The following is a 17,986-nucleotide window of genomic DNA, read 5'->3' on the forward strand; positions in this document are numbered from 1 at the left end:
ATTTCATAATCTGGACATGACTTGGTTGAGCTCCATCCCATCATTTGATTCACATCATGGTTAGAGTTTAAGTGGATTCAGTGCTAATAAACATGTCCATGAATTAGTATTTTATTTAAAAACAAAGTTAATAACAGTTCAGTTCCAGGAAACCATTCTGCCTTCTATAATCTGAAGTCCTCTAACATGCTGTCCAACACCAGAAAAAACAGAAAGACTCAATTCCTGCAGCAATTTTTAAACTGTAATGTTGTTCTTGACACAAAAAGTTCTGCATTTACTGTACAGAAATAAAGAAAAATGAGATCAAACCGTTGGTTCTTTCTGTTGGGATGCCACCCTGCCATTGGGTTGTTAGTTTAAGGCGGTATTGTCAGTAATTGTCAGTAATTGCAGTGAAAATCTGAAGTTCTGAAGAGGACTTGAACTGTGCAGTAATGGAACCCTGCTGTGTTTCTGCAGATATTAAAGAGTTTAAGGCTCTGGGCTGCTGATCAGAAGGTTGAAGGCCTCTGGAATATTCTTTGGACAGTTTGTTGTATTCCTGAGCAGTTTGTACGACGTGGCAGGAGGTCCTGTCTGCTGCTACCAGAGAGAACCATGGAGGTCTGGAATGATGTTCAGTGGATGGTAAAGGAACGTCTGCTGGAAGATTCCCAGCAGAACACTGCACTAGAATTAATCATGTTGTAGGGTTTGTAAAAACAATACAATAAAAGGTGTACAATCTAAAATGTAGAAATGACTTTGGTAAATTTACAGAATAAATAATACTGTAGTTTAAGGCAAATATTTTTTATCTGCTGGAAACTGTTTGATTAAACAGCTGTTGTTTAAAATGACTTTAATGAGATGATCGGTTCACTTCTCCTGACAGTAGTTTTAATTCTGGGGCTGATCGATGTATATTTTACTGAAATGTGCTTTTAATTTCATGAGGATCATCTCTAAATGACATGAACACTGAGAATACAGTAGATCACCTCTACAGTGTCCTCTATGTGTTAACACTTACATTTACTGGTTAATTGAGTTGGACAGTGTTTGTCTCACACTGTTAGTCTGACGTAACACAAATAAACTGCCTCCACTTTAAAGACAGAGTTAAGTCAAACAAATCTCTGTATTTTTTACATTTGCATATTTATGACTGAAACTCCCCATTAGTCAGTTAGAACTGAAGAAGCCTCTTGGCTGAGAGGTGAAACTTCTTCAGTCCAGTTGATTTCTACTGAAGCTTGTAGGATTACCATCACCTGCATGACTGAGAATCTACAAACTTATTTAGAACCTTTTCCCAAATCTAAAGAGGTTGAAAACTTGTTGATCAGTCCTGGATGTTGAAGGCCTTTTTGAATTCTTCATCAAACAACTGATTCAGTTGTTCACCCATGGCAAGGAATTCAGCATTACTCTGAAAAACAACAAAACAGTCCTTGTCACTGTAATTTATTGAATAAATAATCCTAATTCTTGATATTTAGCTGCAGATGAAAACATTTTAATGAACTCTATGAACATAGTTTTTAAGGACAGCTTCTTACCTGGTTGTACGCAACACAGTTTTGGAAAATAAGCCTGACATCAGACACAAACTGGCCAACAGTGTGGTATTGTGTCCTCTGGAGTTTGTCTGCTATATAACCCAGCCACATGGGAGTCCTGATAACAGCCGAGTAGTTTTCCAGCTGTGGGCACCAAGCCAAAATGGTTTATTTACATCGACTGCACATCATCCTAAGAAAAGACCCGTTGACATCGGGATTCCTCCAGACTCTTATCTACACTTTGTTTTCTATAAATTAAATCCTATTTTCAGTGAACGGTGCAGGTGGAGACTTACATAGATGGTCGGGTTTGTAGCAAATATTTGCTCCTCATCAGCGTTGCACAGACACAGGAGGAGATACTGGCATTCCTGTGGATGAAGTAAAGAAAGACAGCAGTGAGACAGACAGCTGGATGGTCAGACCTGCAGATGGAGAAAGACAGGAAGAAAACTCACCAGGATGTTTGGAGAGATTGGGCGGGACATGACTGATTCTGTTTCTAGCTGATCAGAGTAAAGGAACTCTTGATTAGTTCTGAAAACACAGAACGTGCACATCCACGGACTGTCATCCCTGCTCACAAGAACACACAAAAACACATGTTAGTATTGTATAACAAGAAACATGCATAAGGCGACACTGCAGTCACTTGGACTCATGTTCCAGGTCAGATTGCTGAACCACATCATCTGCAAAAAGCAGGGATGTGATCCTGAGGTCCCCAAACTGGACACCCTCCTCACCCCGGCTGCACCTTGACATCCTGTCCATGAATACCACAAACAGGATCAGAGACAAGGACCAGCCCTGGAGGAGTCCAACACCCACTGGAAACGTGTCTGACTTTGTGCTGAGTATGTGGACACAGCTCTCATTTTGGTTGTACAGGGACCCAATGGCTCATATCAGAGAGCCTGGTACCCCATACTCCCTCAGTACCCCCCCAAAGCGCCTCTCGGGGGACACGGACGTAGGCTTTCTCCAGATCCACAAAACATATGTAGACTGGCAGGTTGAACTCCCATGACCCCCTCAGCAGCTCCACAAAAGTAAAGATCTGATCCACCGTTCCACGACCAGGACAGAATCCGCATTATTCCTCCTGAATCCGAAGTTTGACAATCGGTCGGAGCCTCCCTTCCAGCACCGTAGAGTAAACTTGCTCAGGAGGCTGAGAAGTGTGATACCCCGGTAGTTGGAACACACTCTCCGGTCCCCCTTCTTGAAAATGGGAACCACCACCCTGGTCTGCCACTCTACAGGTACCGTACCCGATGCCCACGTGACATTGTAGAGACATGTCAGCCAAGACCAGTGATCATCAACTGGTGGCCCGCGGGCCGAATCCGGCCCGCCGAACCATCCAATCCGGCCCGCGACTGGATTCCAAAATTGTGAGGATCAAAGAGAAAATATCATGTGGTCCACACTATTAAAGCAACTGAAAACAACAATAACTGAGACTCTTAACTATCAGTAATCCCCACCATTTATGACTCTATTTAGGCTACATTCCGAAATGAGGACAGACTCGCTGCACTGTTTAACATTTATTGTTTCACACAGTTCTTTTTTTTAACATAACTTTTCCTCATGCCCTTACTTAACATTTGGTTTTTATTTCAAAGTCTCAACAACAATCTTCAAACTAGTAGACTTCTCAGGACAAAAAAAGGAGGAAAAACCAACTGGCATAACTTAAAATAGCATGGTAAATAAATACTAACCTGGTACCAGAACAAAACAGGTCACAAATAATGTTGGCACATCAAATAAAACGTTAAGTGGGCTATAGCGATTTCAGATCACAAGGCTGAAATGGGCTCCTCACACTGCTTAATGGCTGAACTTACATTTCCCCTCTGACACCAACTTTTTCACATCAGGCTTGGCCGCTGTCGTGTGTTTTTATCGAGTTGATCTTGGAGAACGCAGCCTCGCAGGTGTAGGTTGAACCCAACATGGTGAGCACATACATAGCCAGCGTCTTCAATGTGCCATAGTCCTCGGGACAAGACATCCAGAATGCGCTCAGGCTTTCAGCACCATGGAGAGCAGCCTGGATTTCAGCCAGCTCGCTCTGAATGGACGCCTCGTCCAACGGCATCATTTTCACTACGTTTGTGGAGAATTCTCCACTTGGGCTGATGGTGAATGGGTCACGCACAAATCCAATGACATCCCTGGAAATGAAAAAGTCATGGAATCTAGCAGAGAAGTTGTCTTTTAATTGTGTGATGAATGTCTTCATCTTGTCTGTTACGTTGCTTTCTCCCACCGTCTTCAGTGTGTTGAAGTGCAGCAGCCTCTCTGACAACAAATCTGCATGGAACAGATCAAGTTTGTTCCCAAAGGCATCAAGTTTTTCCACCAAATCCACAACTGATTTTTCTTTTCCTTGCAGCTGGAGATTAAGTGTATTCAAATGGGAGAAAATGTCTGTTAAAAACGAAACGTTGCACATGTATTCTCTGTCTTGCATGATGCGGAGATGGTCAGCTGCCGCTTTTGATTTCCTTTGTTTCAAAAAATCCACTACTTGGGCACGGAGTTTAACAAAGCGCTCCAGTGCTTTGCCCTTACTGAGCCAGCGCACGTCATTGTGGAGTAACAGGTCATCATGAGAAGCCTGGGATTCCAGCACAAATTTGTGGAACAGGTGGTGCTGCGTGCTTGAATTTCCTCTGATGTGGTTAATAATTTTCATTGTTTTCTCCATCACCTCTTTGAGCTCCCCGCTTAGCTTTGCACACAGCACGCTTTGATGGATAATACAGTGAAGTGCATTAGTTTTAGGAGCGACAGTCTTTATTCTGCTCACCAGACCTTTGTTTTTGCCAATCATGGCAGGTGCACCATCTGTCACTGTCAGGCTGATTTTATCCAGGGACAATCCATGGCTTTTTAAAAAATCCTCCAGTTTTCCAAAGATGATGTCAGCAGTGGTGTTGTCCTCCAGCGGAAGCAATGCCAGCAGCTCCTCTCGGAAATCTTTGCCATCAAAGTATCTGACAAAAACGCACAACTGTGAAATATCCGTGTTGTCAGTGGACTCATCAATAGCCAGTGAAATGTATTTGGCTTCCTTGATCCCGTCAATGACAGCTGGCTGGACATGCTCTGCCAAGACGTGGACACGACGTGCAGCAGTTGAAGCAGAGAGAGGCATTTGTTTGACAGATGCAATAACTCTGTCCATGGATTTGTCGGGGGCACTGTTCCTCCAGAACGGTGACCATGCTCTCCTTTAAAAGCTCACTTTCCGTGAAAGGCCGGTTATGTTTGCAAAGCACCCGGGCAGCCTGCAGAGATCCTCGCCAGTGAGGTGATGCTCCATGTCCCCAGAGCTAGTCCACGCCACCAGGGGGCAGTGCACCTAGATGCCCGCTCCTGCCTGCTGCCCAGTGGGCATAGTACCCGACCCCGATTTCCTGCCCTGCAGGTGGTGGGACTACTGGGCGGTGGCCCCGTGTTACTCCTTCGGGCTGTGCCTGAGCGAGCCCCACGGGGCCCCAAGGCTCGGCCACCAGACGCACTCTGACGAGCTTCCCCCACAGACCTGGCTCCAGGGAGAGGCCCCGGTATCCCTAACCCTGGCGAGGTGGCAGCTTCACCTTTTTGTGCTTTCATTGAGGTTTTCTGAATCGCTTTTAGTCTGGTCTCTTCCCCAGGACCAATCTGCATTGGGAGACCCTACCAGGGGCTAATGCCCCGGACAACAGAGCTCCCAGGATCACAGAGACACACAGAGCCCTCCACCGTGATAAAGTGGCCGTTTGACTTTAATGTGGTTTTCGTCACTGATTGATTGTCCACGTAGAAATATTGATTATGCTGCTTTAAATGACTGAGGATTGGAGAGCAGGGGCACTGCTTTCTACCCACCGACTGTATAAACGTGGATGAATCATTGGTGACTTTACCCATAGGTTTCTGGAGCTGCAGATTTGGACCTGCTATCTGTTGCTGTCTTGGTAATGTCTGACTCCATCTAACTCACAGATGATCTAAAGATCAGCAGAGGAGGAGCAGGGTTGGAGCTGAGGCAGGATATACAAATGTACCATGGATTGTGCTGTGAAAGCCTCCACTTCTCACTAACAGCAGCCATGCACTTCATTATGCAGAACTTCAAGCCTTAATACAATCAGACCAAATGAGTTCTATAAAAATCCATCCCCTAAACAGCTGTATGAAAGGGACATTAGGAATAGAGACCCAAATCATTTCTTGTACCAGGTTGTGAACATGCTTTGTTCTGCTTCAAAGTTGAACATGTTAACATGGTGGTCTATAGAGACTGACTTGCTTTTGAAGCCAGCCTCCAGTGGCCATTCAAGGAACTGCAGTTTTGACACTTCATTGTATTTTCAGCCCCAGATGTTGCTGTTTGCTTTCACCAAGCTAAAGCTTATCCAGCGGCATCACAATGTCTAATATATAAATGACACATTTTGAAGACTGATTCATATTTGAAAAAATAAAACAAACTCTTTGTCAGCCTCAAGCAGAACACACAAACAGCAAACAGAGCATAGAAGAACAAAAACAGGAACAATATAATACATTTTAATGTGTTAGTCGGCTTCTATTCTGCCAGAGCTCACCTTAAAACCCTGTCGTCTATCTGAGGCAGGTGACACCTGGGGTGGAAGGATCGAGGGCAGTGATCACACACCACCAGGTATTCTTCTTCTTCTCCTCCACTCTTACAGATGCAACACTCATCATCATTTTTCTGATTCTCCTGCCAAGACATACAATTTACAACAATACTACTGTTTAGATACTGTGCAGTTCTACGTTGCATCTTTCCACATCAGAGCTAGACAGTCTAGACTCAGACCCGAGTTCACTGCAGCTCTTTGTGAGAGACACAGGTTTAGTGCTGTTCATAAGCAGCATTTTAAATGTCTGATGACGTGAACACATACATTTAATGTGTGATGGGGGCATGCTGCTAGTCTAAAACTGATCAACAACTTACCAGGTCATTAGCGTCTGGTTTGCACAGTCTGCAGGTACACAGCAGTGAGTGGATCCTCAAGATTTTTGCCTAAAAACGACAAATTCACGTCTTTCTCTTCACAAATCCCGTGGCTCTCACATTACTGATTGAAGTACAGCTATAATAAACCTTAGAGCTAAAGCCCTGTTCGTATGGATCAGTATTACCTTAAGACCAATGTTGATCTGTAATAATTGGAGGATATCTGTGATCTTAATATTGTGTGAATGCTCCATGTCTGGAATTAGTAGAGTAAAACTTCCACCGTACATTACCTCCCATATTACACCAAACACCTGTAATAATACTAGTCCTGTGTGAATCTGCATCTCAGTGATTGGAGGGCATTTTAGTTGTTTTTATTGTTTTCTACATCTTTCTCGGTTGAATTCTGGAGGCTGCTGGGAAATTATTGACAGCATTTTAGGAGCAAATGCATGAGTAGATCGATATACAACAGGCCTATGGAGCGTTCACAAAAAGATCAGATCGACCAGAAGAGGGAGATCTGGGAGGATACTGAGATGGATGACATGCGTCGCAGCATCTTTTACCAGGCTGAATCCAAACGCCCTGACGGCGCGTTACTCTGACAACACTGCCCGCTGTTCTCAGGTCATGCTGCTGCTGGAGACATGTTTACTGTTGCCATGACGACTACATACCACGATAAACAGCATCACAAAAACACAGAAAAGATGCACAGCCGAGGATTCTAGATCAACCAGTCAGTGGTCTGCAGTCACCTCTATGAGAGCACTGAGTGGTTCTCCTTCACACTGGATGTCTTTCCTCCAGGAGACATCTGTCTGACAGGACGCTTCCTGGGTGAATTCCATCGGAGTCAACCAGCTGGTCTCGGTGCGAATGCTCTTCCCACAAGTCCCTGGAGGAGGAAGCAGGAGGTTCTGAGTTTAGCTCACATCTCTAACAGAAGAAATGAATCGGAATGTTATAACAGATACACGTTGTTAAGTAGTGAGTAGTGGTGGGATGCAATTAAAACATGTATCTAATTAATTAGAGGCTTTGTAATTAATTAATTGTGATTAATCGCATTTTTGTCAAATATCAATATTTGACACAATAAGAAAAGTTTTTCAATGCACTTAAATGTTGGTTGAGACTGAATGGAAGAATAGACATACACATGAAGCGCTGCAAACTCTCGCTGAACAATTAAACGGCTTTGAACGGATTTATTGTCATGGAGGACTTTAACTGAGCGAGATTAGACCTGGAGCTACCAAAATACAAACAGCATATTAATATTAGCTGCCCCAGCAGAGACAGCAACACACTGGACCACTGGTACATCACTATTAAAGGAGGATACCACTCTGATCACTGTCTGGTCCATCTCATCCCCACATACAGGCGGAAACTAAAATCTGTGAAGCCTGTGGTTAAAGCTGAGAGGAAATGGACCAGTGAGGCAAAGCAGGAACTAAACCTGTTTGACTGCACAGACTGGAGTGTTTCTGAAGCTGCCAACAACCTGGATGATCTGACAGACTCTGTTACAGCTTCCATCAGTTCTGTGAAGACCAAATCTTTGAGGATATACAACAATAACAATCCATGGTTCACCACCAAACTGGGACAGCTCCACCAGGACAAGGAGGATTCCTACAGGAGTGGAGACAGAAACCTGGTTTAGAAGGCCAGGAACTCACTGAACAAAAAGATCAGAGGCTAAGAGGAGCTCCTCTGAGAAGCTGAAGAACCAGTTATCAGCTGACGACCCTGCTTCAGTATGGAGAAACCTTCTAGACATCTCCAGCTGCAGGAGACCTTTCCCCCAATGACGCAAACAGACCTGGACAACAACCTCAGTACCTTCTACTGTAGAGGGATAGATCCACACCCCTCAGCCACCCAACAACCACACCATCGACCCCCATCACACCTCAGGCTGCTCCCAAACTGCCCCCATCACACCTCAGGCTGCTCCCAAACTGCCCCCATCATGCCTCAGGCTGCTCCCAAACTGCCCCCATCACACCTCAGGCTGCTCCCAAACTGCCCCCATCACACCTCAGGCTGCTCCCAAACTGCCCCCTGTAAAGGTTGGGTTAAGCTTGTTTTATGCTTACTCCATCCGCGAGGTCCATGCGGAAAAATGATGTCATTTTGGTGCCCACGCCCCCTTGAGCGGTCTTTCCGTGCAGAAAATTTCCACTCCGCGCACCTTCAAATTTTTCTGACTACGCAGACGGAGCCACGTGGAAAAACATGGCGGAGGACCAGGACCTACTCGTAGCTGAAGTCTAGAAATACGTGCACTTATACGATTCATCACAGAGAGGTCACCACGGCAACCGGGTTATGAACAATTCATGGTGTGAAATTAAAACTAACTGCTGAAATGCTTTTATTCGGTAAAATGCCATGTTGTAAGTGGTGTAAACAATGGAAAACTTCTTCTACTCTAGTTTATTACTAGAGGGGAGTTACGTGACAATTGGCGTACGTTTGTCTGTGTGAAACATTACTCAAAAACGCACCAACGGATTTGGATGAAATTTTCAGGGAGGGTCAGAAATGACACAAGGACCACCTCATTAAATTTCCACAGTGATGCAGCTTATAGTCTGGATCCATGGATATGTTAAAGATTTCCCATTGCCAGATATAGCTGCAGGCACAGCATCGCTGTAACCATGACAACAAGTGAACACTGTGTCAGTTACCTGCTGACGATCACGATTGCGATCCTACTACAAACTGACTGATTTATCAGTTGGAAATCATCCAAGGAACCAATGATTGAACTGTGGGCTGTTTCTGAGTCCCGCTACATATTTAGGTCATGTATGTAGCAAACCCCAGCCAGACGATGGTGAAGCTCCTGATGTTTCACAAAGCCTTTATTTAAGTGAACACAAATTCACCTTTCTGTCCTTCGCTCATTTCTTCAGGAAACACCGTCAGAGCTTGTCTCCATTCCAGCTGCTTCTAAGTTTAGACACATCGTTTACTAGACAGCAACAGCTGGAACTGTTTTCTTGCATCTTTATGGGAATTTTCTGACATTTTGGCAGCATCTCCTTCATGTCAAGAAACCACTTCTTAGATAAACACTTCCTGTGCCACTGGAATGGTTACAAAATAAAAGCCTGCAACATTAAAAATATGCCTTCAAAATAAAAGCATGGAGGGAACGGTTATTTTAACACTAGCAAAACAAAGGCTTGCCAAAAGTGATGAACTGATCAACAGACTTTTATAAGAGTAATTTACACGCAATTCTGTATCCATACATAACATGCACATGCATAACACATGCCTGTGCTCAGCACAAGGTCATTTTTTATTAAAGATTTCATCCGTCAGAAATGATACGTCAACTGAACAGCCTTAGAGGAGGACTGCGCTCTCTGAGTGCTTTTCTAGCTGTGAGATATGGTTACCTGATGCAAATCGTCTGATGTGTAAAGTCCCAGCTGCAGATCCACAGGTAACCTTTAACACCTTTCTACTGTCCTGGCTGGTTCCTGGCTGCTGCTCAGTCTGATCCTCCATCTCTTCATCTGCAGCACAAACATGTTGTGAAAATGAAACACAACCCAGTCACCCACTATGATGTTGGTAAGAATGTATTTAAATAATGAATATCACAGCACCTGTGTCCATTTCTTTATCATTTGAGAGAACCTGGTCTTCCTGATTAGCCTCATCTTCCTCTTCATCTTCCTCAATCTCAGTCTCTAAAAAGACAGATTCTATCAGTTAAAATCATCAGTTAGGAAGCTCACTCTCCCTGTTTCTTCTCAATATATAAATCTGAAACGCATAATTTCAAAGATAGAAATTGGAAAGAGATAGATAAGAGAGCTCCATAGACAGTATTCCTGCTCAGGGAGATGGTCTGCAGTGGCAGCTTGTACTCCCATTAGATTATATTCTTTTAATATTTTATGTGATGCTGTAAAAGCCCTAAGAAACACCAAAACCGGTGTTCCGCATGAACACAACAAACCTGTGATGGAACAACTGGATTTAAAAAGGGATTTCTTGGCCTAGGAGGAGGAGAAAAGGAGGAAATCATTCAGATCAGAATAAATGAGAAGAAAAAAGAAACACTGCTGAGTCAGAATATTCTTATTTTTACCTTTTTACTTCTTTTTTTGTAATTCGCTGCTTTCAGGTGACCTTCCTGTGAGGAGAAGAAAAGATCTTTAACAGCAAACTGTTGGTAAAGTTATAAAACTGTTACAGCATAGGAAGATCAACAAACCTTAATCAGTTTCCCCAGGATGGTGCCACAACATCGAATGCTCACTTTCCAGTTCTTAGTGCTCTCCTTCCCTGCAAACTTCTCAAATTCAGTCGGAGTAAACCACTGTTTCTTCACCAAAATGCATTTCTCCCCTGAAACATCCAGAGAATGAGTGATTCAATAACATTGAACACTGCCCAAATTCATCACTGGAACTAAAAACTCCACATCCTGCCTGGACCCCATCCCCACTGACCTCCTCAAAAACTGCCTCCCTGTTATCTCCCCCCTCATCTCTAACATCATCAACACTTCCCTCAGTACTGGCTGTGTCCCCTCACCCCTCAAGCTCGCCTCTGTCTCCCCCATCCTCAAAAAACCTGGTTTGGATCCAACCTCCCCTCACAACTTCCGGCCCATCTCCAACCTCCCCTTCTTATCCAAAACATTAGAACGTGTCGTCGCTGCCCAGTTGAAAACTCATCTCACCTCCAACAACCTGTATGAAACCTTTCAATCCGGATTCCGCTCTCATCACAGCACTGAAACTGCTCTCCTCAAGGTCACCAACGATCTCCTCCTCTCCTCAGACTCTGGACAAGTCACCATCCTCATTCTTCTCGACCTCTCTGCAGCATTTGACACAATCAATCACTCCATCCTCCTGTCCCGCCTTCAATCCTCCATTAACATCACCGGCACCGCCCTCACCTGGTTCACATCATATCTCACAAATCGACAACAATTCATCAAGGTCAACAACTGCACATCCGCCACCGCCCCCCTGTCCCATGGTGTCCCTCAAGGATCAGTCCTTGGCCCCCTCCTCTTTATCCTGTACCTCCTCCCCCTCGGCAACATCATCCGCCGCCACAACCTACACTTCCATTGCTACGCCGACGATATCCAACTCTACATCTCCACCAACACCACCGCCACCACCACCCTCCCCTCTCTCTCCAGCTGCTTGGCCGACATTAAATCCTGGATGAGGAAAAATTTTCTCCTGCTAAACTGCGACAAGACTGATCTCATCTTTATTGGACCTAAATCACTCACACCATTTCCCCACCCCCCCATTACCATTGATAACACCACCCTATCTCCTTCTGCTCACATCCGCAACCTCGGTGTGATATTTGACAGCAACCTCACTTTTGAACCCCACATTAATCAGATCACCAAAACTGCCTATTTCCATCTCCGCAACATCGCCCGTCTCCGCCCCTTCCTCTCCTTCTCAGCCGCTGAAACCCTCATTCATGCCTTCGTCACTTCCCGCCTTGACTACTGCAATAGCATTCTCTTCGGCTCCACCTCCAAAGTTCTCAATAAACTTCAACTCATTCAAAACTCTGCTGCCCGACTCCTCACCCGAACCTGTTCTCACGACCATATCACCCCCGTCCTGCAGAACCTCCATTGGCTCCCCATTTCACACCGCATCCAGTACAAACTGCTTCTCCTCACCTTCAAGTCCATCCATAATCTTGCCCCCTCTTACCTTACCGATTTGCTCCTCCCCTACACCCCCCCCAGGAATCTCCGCTCCTCCCACACAAACCTCCTTTCCATCCCGCACAGGACCAGCCGGCGACATTGGGGGGACAGAGCCTTCGCCATCGCCGCCCCCACACTCTGGAACTCACTCCCCCATGCCCTCCGTGACTGCACCAACCTCACCACATTTAAATCCCTTTTAAAGACTCACCTTTTTAGATCTGCTTTCCTTAAGTGATTCTGTATTTTATCTTGAACTTGTTTTACTATCTATTGATTTTAATTAACAGTTTTGTTTTATCTTATTGTATTTTATGTACAGCGTCTTTGAGTTTTTGGAAAAGCGCTTTATAAATAAAATTTATTATTATTATTATTTTTACACACAGGAAAATACAGAAGATATAATGGAAAGATCTAAAAATGGGAAACATCAGCCATTAATCCTGTGGTGTAAGGTTAGGGTTGTGGTGTTATGCAAATATACATTACTATCATATTCCTGTGTAACTTCCTGTCTCATTTATCCCTCATGCTGTGGAGATACTGCTGTTGCTGGACAAAGAACATGGAGGCAGACAGCAGAGCAAACTTATTCCACAGATGCAGTCATTGAGTTTTCTTTCCATGTCTGACCTTTAGCCAGTCTGTCTCTCTGCAGTGTTCCCTCCACGCTTCCACAGGTCACAGGCAGCTGCTTCTGATAGAGAGGCCAGGTCCAGATGTCACCCTTCTCTCCCTTCTTCAAAGGAGAAGCTGGGAATTTTAAAACAGAAAAAAAAATTCTTCAGTGAGAATTTGCTGAATCAAACATTTACCTTCCTGTTTTGTGCAACACCAGTGAATCTGTTGCATAGAAACCAGCTTAATATTTGGACTGAATAACAAACGGCAGAGGAGACACTTCATTTTCAGAGTCATGGTGCACTACTCAGTCCAGTCTGGAGTGCTCTGGGGACTAGGAGAAGGCTGGGTTGGAATCTTTCAGAGATATTGGGTCCTGCAGTAATATTAGGCAGCAGAGCCTCATCTCCCTGCAGAGATCTGGCCTTTATAAAACTGGACTGAGACCTGAGTGAGTGTTTCCTGTTGGTGTTGCCTCTGTGGGTTGGAAGTGAGCTGCTGCCCCAACCTTCAGGTGTTCAGGCATCTCCATGGTCTTTATGAGCAGGAATATTTGTCAGTTGATCTATACCACCGTTCAAAAGTTTTGGATCACCCAGATAACTCCATGTTTTCCATTAAACTCCCACTTCTATCCATGTGCTAACATAACTGCAGGGTTTTCCAACCATCAACGAGCCTTTCAACACCATTAGCTAACACAATGTAGCATTAGAACACAGGAGTGATGGTTGCTGGAAATGTTCCTCTGTACCCCTATGGAGATATTCCATTAAAAATCATGGATGGATGATCGATGGATGGATATAAAGCATAGGTCTATGACTTACAGAAACTAATTTTTTGGGGCTTTTTCCTCGGACTCAGCTGGGTTGAAGGACCAGGCTGCTGCTCCTCCTCCTCCTCATCATCATCATCATCATTTTTCCTCCATCTCTGCTTCCTCTTCTTCACTGAGTTCGCCTGCTTCGGCTCATCTTCTGAAAGTTTCTTCCTTTTTCTGTCGTCTCTCTCTTCCATTTCCACTCTCTGAGGAAGTCGTGATTCAAAATGGAAAGACCCTGTAGTTCAATAAAAATACATCAAACATCAAGCACACATTTATTAGTAAAAGACTTTTAGACATTGCTGCCTTTGGAATACAGCAGAGTTGGATATTTTTACCATTAATCCAAATAATTCTGTGTATTGATTATTTTCACCATCTAGTCCATCCTCCATTATTTCTTAGACAGCTTTGGTCAGTGTTAGTGTTTTTGACTTTTGTCCTGCTTTGTTAACCACTTATCAATTACTTTTAGCTGTTTAACTGTTTAGACTTCCCAATTAGCTTGATAAATGTTTATTTTCATGCTTTTATGGTGCTTTGCCTTTATTTAAGCAAACTGTGGACATTAAATTTATGCATTTTGCACCATTAATTCTTAGTTCATGAGATAGCATCCCAACACACAGTCCCACAGTTGGTATTAAAACTCCATGAGCTTTAAAACACAGCATGGAATTAAATTCTTATTCGTCACATAATACTCTCAAACAGGCATCAGGTTTGTCACAAATCATAAAGAATTCTCTTCAGTAACAAGAAGAAGGAGTTCTGCAACACAAGCCTAAGCGCACCACAATGACTTCTGCTGGAAATTAAATGAAGAAAAAGATGCAACCGAGGCCTAAATCCAGGAAAGTCCAGACGAAGGAGGAGGAGATTTAAATTCTCAGTTCCACCAGTTATCATAAGAATCATGAGGTCTTTAAGAAATAAAATGCATGAGATGTTTCCACTGATTTGGCTTCAGTAGAAGTACCAGGAGAGAAATGTTTTGTGTTTTATGGAGACATGGAAGCACCTCAGGCCATCATAAAGACAAAACTAAATATGATGATAATAATAGTAAAGAAGTAAAATAAATACATAAGTAAATAAACAAAGGATAAAAGAGAATAAAATTAATAACTACATCAATAAAGTTAAAAAAACAACTAGATAATAAAAATATACACTAAAAATATTAATAATATTATAATTTAGATTCTATTTACTGCACTTTGAAGGAAGCTACATGATAAACTGAAGCTTCATTGTTCTTGTAATCATCCTGAGGCTGCTGTCTGCGATGCATTAATCAGTTCAGATGACTTTTCATTATCATTTTATGTAATTGATTTGGTATGGACCACGTAGACAGAGAAACAGAACCCCATCCTGAACACCATGATGACCAGAAAGCATCTCACCATCCAGGAGGCTCTTGTGCAGCCGCTGCAGGGTTGGATAAAAGTGCAGGATGGGCTCCATGAAGACACACCTCCAGAATACAGAGATGTCCTCTGACTGCTTCTTCTCCAACCAGTCCAGGGTGTCATAAAGGCCTCTCCTCAGGTTCTCTTTACTCTTCATGCGCCTCAACTTCTGCACAGAAGAAGAAAAGTAGAGGAGAGAATGAGTGTTGGATGACATGATGAAGGCTAACATTAGCTCAATGATGACACATGAAGGTTTACATGTTTACACCTGACTCACCTCTCCTTCCTTTATCTACATTAAAAGTATTAGCACTGACAAATTCAGGATTTCTAGACTGGACTGCGGGTTCATTTGGAGTGGCTATGTCCTGTACTTAGCCCTACTGGCTGTGGATGGTGGCTATATGAGAGTTTTGACGTGCACTCAACTAAAAATGAACAGATTCTTCATAAGAGTCGAAATAATCCCAGTTCTTTATTATCGCTCTTCACCTGTAACTTAAACTGGTCATCAACAAAATAATAAAACGCAAAGAAAGTCAAGCACAGTCGAAATCTGGCTGCCTGTTTCTGTCCACAACACCTGAACCAAATCATACAATCAACTAAATACCCTCACCTGACCCCGGCCGCCAGCCTCAGGTAAAAGAAATACTGGCCCCTGGGGTCTAGACTGGGCAATTACAAAAACAAGAACAAAATGTCAGCAACAAAATAGATTTAACAAATTTAGCTCATTTTATCCCATCAGTCAAGTAGAGAAGGCAGCTGGTAATCAGTTTAGAGTGAAGAGAATGAACAGAAAATAACTTCAAAATTCATTTTTCTCTGTGAAAACTGTTCCATGCTGCTCTACAGGAGCCAGACTGATGCATACAGTTTAGATTTTCAGAGCTAATGGAGAGCAGTTATTGAGTTAATTATTGATTTAGGAGCAGTCTTTGACACAATGGGCCTGTGGTTCTGTAGTTCTGTAGTTCTGTAGTTTTGTGGTTCTGTAGCATGTTAGCACAGGTTTGCTCTGACTGTGTTTTCAAGGCATCTGGTGTATTTAATAGAAAATAAATCAACTGATCTTGGATGCTGGAAATAAACCTCCAGATGATGCTAATATTGTGCTGTGTTGCAGGAAGGAAACTGTTCTTTATCTGTTTAAAATATCACCAGTGGAGGAGGAAGTATTCTGATCTGATCTTTCAGATCTTTCAGTGTAGAAATCCTCTGATAGAAAGGAAAGTCTAGCATTCACATTTTTACTAAAGAAACGGTACAAAAGTGTCAAAATATACTGAAAATACCCTAAATATAAGCATTTATTATGTATAATAATGTTTATTATATTACTGGATTATAATTACTGATGCATGTTATTGTTGAAGCTGGTAAAGGTGATCATTTACTGTATGGATGCATAACGTGGCCTCATCATCACAGAAAAACAACACATTATATTTCATTTCTTTATTATATTCAGTCTTACTCATCTGAATTTTTAAACATTTTAACCCTTAAATCTTCTTAATGTCGATTGGATGTTGTGTTTTTACTTGTTTTTATGCTTTTAGTTGCAATTGCAATTATTATTATTATTATTATTATTATTATTATTATTATTATTATTATTATTATTATTATTATTAAAAGTAGCTAAAGTGTCCAAATCAGTGTCATTGAGTGAAAAGTGGAATATCTGTGTCTCAATCGTGGTGGAGTCAAATTATGAAGTAACGGAAAATGAGAATACTTCAGTAAAGTACAAATATCCCTAAACTGTACTCGAGTACTACATTAGAATAATCATACTGATTTACAATCAGGTTTAAGATGATATTAACTTTACTGAGCCCTGTCTGGGAGGATTTACTCATGTCAAAGACTTTATTAGTGCAGCATAGTGGTGATTTTTACTAAATAAACTGACACTTATTCAATAATGAATCAGGATATAAAACCTTAAGGGTTGGATGAGCAGAAACCATAAATAAGGAGTTTAATATCAAATAATAATAAATCAGGACATAAAGCCTTCAGAGTTGCATAAACAGAAACCAGACATGAGGTCTTCAATATCAGCTTTTATCTGCCCACATTTCCTGTCAATGTCTCCAGCTTCTGCAGAAAAAACTGAGCACAGAGGAGATAAATGAGGGTCAGTAAGAGTCCCTTTTGTCCTAGAGAAGGTTGGGGGTTGACCTGAGTCTGCTAGTTTAATATGTGAATATTTAAGATGTGAATAAACTTACTTTTAGAATGAGAATAAATTCCCCAGATGTCTCCTGCATGTCTCCATCAGTCTATATAAACACTGTGATAGTTATTTCTCCTAGATGACAGCCTCCTTGGTGATCTCTCCACATGTCAGATCTACTCTCAGCTCTGCTGCTGTTCTGATCAAACTTTTAGTTCCCGCTTTCAGCCCAGCGGTCCTTTCTGGCCACCAGGACCCGGATGAGGAAACGAGGACAACAAATGCAACCAGACGGGTCGTTACCTCGTATCGGTCCTCCGGGATCAGGTCGTAGTCTCTGATCTGGGTCAGGAAGGTGTGCGGGTTCTCCATGCAGGATAAGTCGGTTTTATGACGGTGGAAAAACTGCAGCAGCTCCTCGTTTTCCAGAAAGTCCATCGGATCCATGAGGGCTCAGTGCGGCGTCTCAGCGCACTTTTCTGCAGAGAAAATCCTCTCCTCTGTTCTAGAAGAACTATCAGAGTCCCTCCTGCTGTTTGATTCTGCAGCTATTCCAGATTCCTCATCAGTCCCTCCTCCTCTATCAGCTGATCACAGTTTTAAAACATGCGGATGTTCTTCCTCCTCTGATCACAGCTTTTCCTGTTCTA

The 17,986-nt window shown here is 42.9% G+C and overlaps 1 protein-coding gene across 4 annotated transcripts; it reads right to left on the reverse strand.

Annotated features, from left to right (window-relative positions):
• Positions 1-95: 95 nt before the first annotated feature.
• LOC111587479 (nuclear body protein SP140-like protein) lies at positions 96-17,972 on the reverse strand. Of its 4 annotated transcripts, XM_055005401.1 has the most exons (17): positions 17,640-17,971; positions 15,768-15,821; positions 15,140-15,314; positions 13,735-13,965; positions 12,917-13,036; positions 10,799-10,932; positions 10,673-10,717; positions 10,541-10,580; positions 10,185-10,268; positions 9,972-10,091; positions 7,305-7,444; positions 6,538-6,606; positions 6,158-6,297; positions 2,006-2,123; positions 1,844-1,918; positions 1,545-1,688; positions 96-1,414 (listed from the first exon to the last, which is right to left on the reverse strand). In XM_055005401.1, exons 1-17 carry the CDS (start codon positions 17,781-17,783, stop codon positions 1,328-1,330), a joined length of 1,920 nt encoding a protein of 639 aa, XP_054861376.1. In that variant the 5' UTR covers positions 17,784-17,971; the 3' UTR covers positions 96-1,327. The 4 variants fall into 4 exon arrangements, with proteins under 4 accessions (XP_054861376.1, XP_054861377.1, XP_023153211.2 ...); XM_055005402.1 differs by lacking the exon at positions 6,538-6,606 and having other exon boundaries at positions 17,640-17,972; XM_023297443.3 differs by lacking the exon at positions 15,768-15,821 and having other exon boundaries at positions 17,640-17,968.
• Positions 17,973-17,986: the final 14 nt, after the last annotated feature.

This window comes from Amphiprion ocellaris, chromosome 19, assembly GCF_022539595.1.
Source record: "Amphiprion ocellaris isolate individual 3 ecotype Okinawa chromosome 19, ASM2253959v1, whole genome shotgun sequence".
In the NCBI taxonomy this organism is placed as follows: Eukaryota; Metazoa; Chordata; class Actinopteri; family Pomacentridae; genus Amphiprion; species Amphiprion ocellaris.